Below are 7,134 nucleotides of genomic sequence, written 5' to 3'. Positions count from 1 at the left end.
CTTTGAGCTGTGGTGCTGGAGAAGAGTATTGAGAATACCGTGGACTGCTAGAAAAACAAACAGATTTGTCCTGAAAAGGGTCAAACCGAGTGGCTCATTGGAGGCAAGTATTCTGAGGCTCCGTCTAACATACTTTGGACATGTTGTGAGGAAAGACCGGTCCTTAGAAAGGGACATCATGCTTGGGAGAGTGGAGGGACAGCGCAGGAGAGGAAGGCCCTCTATGAGGTGGACTGATTCAGTGACTGGGAAAATTGGGATGGGAGTGTCAGAGACAGTGCGATTGGCACAGGACAGTGGAGTTTAGGCCTGTTGTACATAGGGTTGCTATGAGTTGCAAGCGACTCGATGGCACATAACAACAACAACAACAACAACAACAACATCAAGACCCATTGTGTATTTGCCAAATAACCCAAATTTCTCATTATGCGAATTTTAAATTGGCATAGAATGGTCAAATAGAGAAGGAGGTTGGGGCAAGAGAAGAGGAAATAGCTGAATGGATGAAAGGCTACAGCATAGAAGGAAGTACACAGTTTTTCCTGAAACAGGAAAAACTAGTTCAGAGCATGTTTCTTTGGAGACTTATTTTAATGCTGAATATGATAGGCGATACATATGCTTAAAAAAGAACACTTAAAAAGGTGAAGGGGAGGAAAGAGAGGGAATAAAAGTATGATAATATTTAAATAAAGAGGTAAGAGGAAGAACTCAGTTTAAAAAGGATACCTTTAGGTAAATTCATTACTGCTATTACTTTGGAAATTCACATTACTATTTCTATGCAATTATTTAGATAATTGTTTTCAGAGTTAGCATTTTTTTGTGTGTGTGGAAAATCAGGCCCCAATGAAGCTACTTGTTTATATTTGTGATAGAGCTTGCCACTCTGTCCTATGAAATATGCCAATGACCCAAATAAATCACTAACAGCTTACCGAAAGGAAATAGAGGTAGCGAAGTGAGCACAGCACAGTTCTTTTAGCTGAAACACCTTTGAGGGAAGGGAGAAAGCACATTATATAAATGTATGTTCTCCCTGTTGTCTGGAAGGTCTAGTTGGTATTCCCTTTATAAAGCTAGGGTGCTAGGATTCAGCTTGTCTTGTATTCTGAACTATAATTGCAGAGATGCCCTGCAGGGATTCATTGATCATACTGATAATCCTTGGTCAGTGTCCTTGGCCACACGAAGTAACATCATTCTGTTTTTTCTTTCTTTTACCAGAGTCAGTATGTTCACGAGCTATGCTCATTAAATTACCATTTCTTTGGTGTAAGACAGCAGAGAAGTAAAATAACTAGACACTATTATTCTTCATCATCTATGATTGGAAAGTAGTATGATCTTTACCCTCATGAAAAAACAATAACAAACTATTTAGACTTCAGTCTGTAACTTTATAATATTGTATGATTTTCAGTTTCTCCTTATGCCTTAAAAGGCTAATTTTGATGATAGGAAACCTGCAAATCAATGTCCTCTGGGTGCATTCATTCTCAAACAGCTATATTATTAGCATAATCTTGGATAATTCTTAAAAATATAATTAGGTGAGTCTTCCTAGATTTGTTTCATTGATTATGCAAAGGCATTTGACTGCGTGGATCATAACAAACTGTGGCTGACTCTGAGAAGAATGGGAATCCCAGAACATTTAGTCATGCTAATTCGAAACCTATACTTGGACCAAGAGGCAGTCGTCAGAACAGAGCAGGGCAACACTGAATGTTTCAAAATTGGGAAGGTTGTGCACCAGTGATGTGTCCTATCTCCATACCTTTTCAACCTGTATGCAGAGCAGATTATCCGAGAGGCTGGGCTCTATGAGGAGACCCGTGGCATTAGGATTGGTGGATTATCTATCAACAATCTCCGTTATGCAGATGACACAACCTTGCTCGCTGAAACTGAGGAGGACCTAATGCACTTACTGTAGAGGGTCAAGGACTTCAGCCTTCAGTATGGACTGAGGCTCAATGTCAAGAAGACAAAATTCTCACCACTGGACCAATTGGTAGCATCAGGATGGATGGCAAAGAGATTGAGATTGTTCACAGTTTCAGTTTGCTTGGCTCCACAGTCAGCACTCTTGGCACCAGCAGCCAGGAAATCAAAAAACATATTGTGATGGGAAAGTCTGCTGTTAGGGACCGCTCTAAAGAACTCAAGAGCAACGGTGTGCCTGATACAGGCCATGGTCTTTGCAATCACTTGTTATGCATCAGAGAGCTTGACAATGACTAGGGAGGAGAGAAGGACAATTGACGCCTTTGAGCTGTGGTGCTGGAGAAGAGTATTGAATGTACCATGGACTGGAGAAGAGTATTGAATGTACCATGGACTGCCAAGAAAACAGATTCATCCTAGAGAGGGTTAAACCAGGCTACTCCTTGGAGGCAAAGGTTCTGGGGCTTCGTCTGACATACTTTGGACATGTTGTAAGGAGAGACAGGTCTTTGGAGAGGGACATCATGCTTGGTAGGGTGGAGGGACAGCTCAGGAGGGGAAGACCCTCTATGAGGTGGATTGATTCAGTGACTGGGGTAATCGGGATGGGTGTGTCAGAGGCAATGCGATTGGCACAGGATAGAGCAGGGTGTAGGGCTGTTGTACATAGGGTCGCTATGAGTCGCAAACGACTCGACGGCACATAACAACAACAACAAATGTAGATTAAACGTCTTATGATTTTAACAAAGCTGTTAGGGGACTCTGATTTACAGCCATCCTTGAGGTTTACTAGTAGAGTTTCTAATATTTCCTGAGAACTAGAATAAGTGAGGGCATTTATTGACTATCTTATACGACATCACAGATTTACAATAGTAAAAAAAAAATTATTCCCTTACTGTTTTGAACATGAATGGTGTACAGCTAGCAGTAATGATCTAGTAGTAATGAAAGCCAAAGTGCTAGATGAAAATAATGCTGGCTGTGCTGGTTAAGTTTATATATTAGCTTGGCTGAGTCACGATTCTCAGTTGTTTGGCAGCTCATTTATGATGTGATTTGGCAGTTATGTAATTATGTAGCCATCTTCAAATTTTTGATCTGAGGAGTTAATCTCCATTTTTCTATAATTCCATTTTTGAGTAACAACTTGGTCTTTGGAACCTAACCATGCTGGTATGTGAGGAGTGGATGTCACTAGTTCTGGCCATTACAACTTAATCACTGTGTGGTCTTCTGCAACCATTTAGATTCTTTAAAAGATACTCCCTCACTTGCTTCATCTAGTTATTTTATGGACAAAGCAAAGTTGGTATAAAACTCTGCAAATTCATATTTGATACTCAGTTTTGCTATTTACCTATTTTTATATTGACTGCTAGAAACTTGGGACCAAAGGTCAATGTTTGACAATGTGAGTGATTATACTTTCAAAACTACTCTTAGTAGAATTATTCATCTAGTTCGTAATTCTTAACACAATGAAAAAATGTCCAATTCATTAGCATAAATGATCTAGAAGTAAAATGTTATTCATTAAAGTAGTTTATAGTAGAAAATAGCCTTGTCTTTTTTCAAGATTCCTTTTACATGCTTTCTGTGTTTGTAGTTCAAGCTATAACCTCAACTGATTTATCTTTGATATTTTGGTGTTTTTCATTTTTTTAAACAGGAATTCCTCCAAGATAATCATCTCTTCCATGGGGATGTGGCAGCCAGGAATATTCTGATCCAGTGTGATCTCACTGTCAAGCTCTGCGGACTGGGCCTGGCCTATGAAGTCCATGCCCACGGAGCCATCTCCTCTACCCGAACCATACCTCTCAAGTGGCTTGCCCCAGAACGGCTTCTGCTTAGACCTGCTGGCATCAGAGGAGATATGTACGATTTGCTCTTGCATTTTGAATTTCTTCCCTTCATGACCTGACTGTCCTCTGGTTGATAAAAAGCATTGGATTTATTGCCAATTATGCCTGCAAATAAGATTTCTATGTAAATGTCAGACATATTACTCTGAAGCAGAAATATTATGTAACAGAATTTGTATTTAGTATGTGGTTACAATTCTCTTCAGTGTCTTTACAAGTATTCTATGTTGTATTAAACTAAAAAACAAACAAACAAGAAACCAAACAACTCAAGAAACATACAACAAAGTAAACCCATTACCACTGAGTTGGACCAATTCATAGCTGACCCTCTAGTGGATTTTCAGAGGCTGTAAATCACCTGGGAGGAGAGTGCCTATCTTTCTTTTGTGGAATTTCTTTCAAGCATGTAAAACCTCTGAATTAACAGCACAACGCCTTATGGTCTAAGCCAGTTTCTCTGTCAGTTTTGATAACCTAAGTAACAAAATTCGGTGATCTAAGTACCAAAATTGGGTGACTTTAAAGAACATATTGCATTTTCTTATATTTAGGAAGCTAGAAGTTTGAATCCAGGCCAATGACTATAAGAGAAGGATCTTTTTTTTTTTTTTTTTTTCAATTCTGGAGAAGGCCATTGGTTCAGGTCTGTACTAATCTGTTGAAAGAAGACCAAAACCTTTTCTATGTAGAGCTACAGAATAGTTTCATGTTTTGTCTCTGTATAAATAGTGTCCATAATGAATTATTTTCTTTCGTTTCAGCTAGGGTGATTCTAAGTAGAGTGAGAAACTAGAAAACAGCTCTGAAGCAACTTAACTGTGAACTTTTACTGTTATTTTTCTCAAATGTTTGACAGTTGTCTGTAGTTGACTGTGTGGATCATAACCCATTATGGTTAAATCCCATTGGGAATTTTCAGGACACTGAATTGTGCTAATATGAAACTTATATGGAGAACAAGAGGCAATTATCCAAACTGGAATAGGGAGCAGTGCATGGCTTAAAATCAGGAAATCAGGTGTACATCAGAATTGTCTTCTTTCTCTAAACCTATTCAACCAGTCATGCTGAGCAAATCATAAAGAAACTGAACTAAATTAAGAAGAAAGTGGCATCAGGATCAGAGGAAGACAACAATAATCTGTTATGCAGTTGACACTATCTTGCTTATAGAAAGTTAAGAAGATTTGAAGCACTTAACTGAAGAAGGTCAGAAACCCCAGCCTTCCATAAGGGTTGCATGTCAACATCAAAAAAACCCAAACAACCTCACCAATGGACAAAAGACCTCACTAAAATGCTAAAGAGCAAGGACATCCATTTAAAAATTAAAGTGCATCTGATCTAAACCATGTTTTCAGTTGCTTTGTATGTATCTGAAGGTTGGACAATGAATAAGAAAATGCCTTTGACTTATGGTGTTTGAATTGATGCCTTTGATTTGAGAAGAGAGTAGTGTTAGAATATTATGATGTTTGAGAGTATCTCATGGATTGCAACAATGGGCTCAAGTGTGTCAGGGATGATGAGAATGGCACACGGTAGGACAGATTCAATTCTGTTGTTCATAGGGTCACTATGAATCATACTTGACTCAAAGACACCTAACAACAATTATAGTTGCCTCATGCATAGTTAATTTGACAGCATTTTTTTTAAAAAAAGTATTTTCAGACCAAAAGGATTTACCTTTGTTTTCAGAGAGGTAATACTTGCTATATTTATATTTAATAAGCTTTCACAGTATTCAATTAATTCTATAACTACAGTTAAATGAGGGGTCCCACTCTTCCAGAGAATATCATGCTTGGAAATGTAGAGGGTCATTAAAAGAAAGGAAGACCCTCAACAAGATGGGCTGAAACAAAGATCTTGAGGATGGCCTACAGTCAGGTAGAGTTTTGTGCTGTAGTATACATGGTCACTGTGAGTTGAAGTCAACCAACTTGACAGCACCTAACAACAGTTATATGTACAAGTGGTTTAAACAGAATTGTAAAGAGTGTAGTTTCACTTTTGGTAATCAAGTGGCTTGAGAAATATACAAATACAATGTAGCATATCCTACTACTAAGGTTTATAACAAGCTGTTGGTTAATGTGTGAGTAATTTCAGAAACCTTTATAATTGTTTCACTTCACTGGCATCTGCTTTAAAAAAAATCTGAGGATAACAAATGTCACTGGGAAATATTGCTCACTAATGATGATGCTATATAATTGAGAAAGATAAGAATCATCCAAATATATTGTCTAAAGAGATCCTTATTCCAACTATTTATAAAGCCTACTCTGCTAATTTTTTTTCCCCTAGACCTAAACACTTTGATATTTACAGGAAATTGGTAGCCTGATAGTAAGAAGCTGTGCTGCAATCTGAAAGGCACAAGATTTTGAATCTACCAGCTGCTCTTTGGGAGAAGGATTGGCAGTCTCCTGCTTGATTCATTGCATAGGAACAACAACAGCAGTAGATAAGTGATAGGCCTTTCTTGGCTTTCTGTTAGAAATAATAGCAGGAAATTTAGCGGGATGAATAGAAAGGCTGAAAAAGATGCAGTGGGTTGGTTATTCCTTTATGCTTGGATGAACGTGTTTGTGTGCAGGCACCCTTTAGCAAATACTTCTAGAAAATGGCATCAATTAAAGTGAGAAATAGAAGGAAGGAAATGTAGGCCTATTTTCAAAGAGTTTATACCCTAGGGTGATTAGGCAGAAATGTTTTTTAATGGGCAATTACTTTGCATATTTTATCAAACATCTAACATTGGTTTCAATTCTCCTTCATTCCTTTCTCTGTGGGGTTCTTTACTGAGGATTGCTGAAGATTAAGTGAGTCATTTTTTAAAAAGCAAAACATTTCTTTTTTTTTTATTAAACAATTTCCTTTGTTTCTTTGGCAGCTGGTCCTTTGGAATCCTCCTCTATGAGATGGTGACTTTAGGTAAGGATAATCCTCAAAGCAGTATGTCTGTAACCAAAACCCAAGGGCATCGAGCCAGTTCTGGATCCTAGCAAGCTTATGGTTCAGAGTAGAACTGCCTCAGAATTTTTTAAGGCTGTAAATATGTTAGGCAAGCCAACTTCCACATCTTTCTTTTTTTTATTTATTAAAATTTATTAGTTTTAATGAACATTTACAGATATTTCGGGTTTTCATTCATTCATTGTTGCACTGTTTTCTCCAACCTCATCCCCAGTTCATTCTTCTTCTCCCCCCCATGTCTGTTTTAATTGTCCAATTGCCACAGTGCTTGTCAAAGCCAGTTCTGATTAATCTCCTTTGTCAGTGTGTCCCTTGCCATTCC

At 38.0% G+C, this 7,134-nt stretch overlaps 1 protein-coding gene across 1 annotated transcript in view; it reads left to right on the top strand.

Moving 5' to 3' along the window:
• Positions 1–7,134, top strand: part of STYK1 (serine/threonine/tyrosine kinase 1) — a 33,304-nt gene that overhangs the window by 17,594 nt on the left and 8,576 nt on the right. The window contains exons 6-7 of the mRNA XM_006888460.1: positions 3,629–3,837; positions 6,730–6,770. Of these exons, the coding sequence (XP_006888522.1) occupies positions 3,629–3,837; positions 6,730–6,770 (250 nt within the window). The remainder of the gene's footprint in view (positions 1–3,628; positions 3,838–6,729; positions 6,771–7,134) is intronic.

This window comes from Elephantulus edwardii, unplaced genomic scaffold (assembly GCF_000299155.1).
Source record: "Elephantulus edwardii isolate Elephantulus edwardi_28Jun2011 unplaced genomic scaffold, EleEdw1.0 scaffold00067, whole genome shotgun sequence".
In the NCBI taxonomy this organism is placed as follows: Eukaryota; Metazoa; Chordata; class Mammalia; order Macroscelidea; family Macroscelididae; genus Elephantulus; species Elephantulus edwardii.
This window is presented reverse-complemented; position numbering and strand designations above follow the sequence as displayed.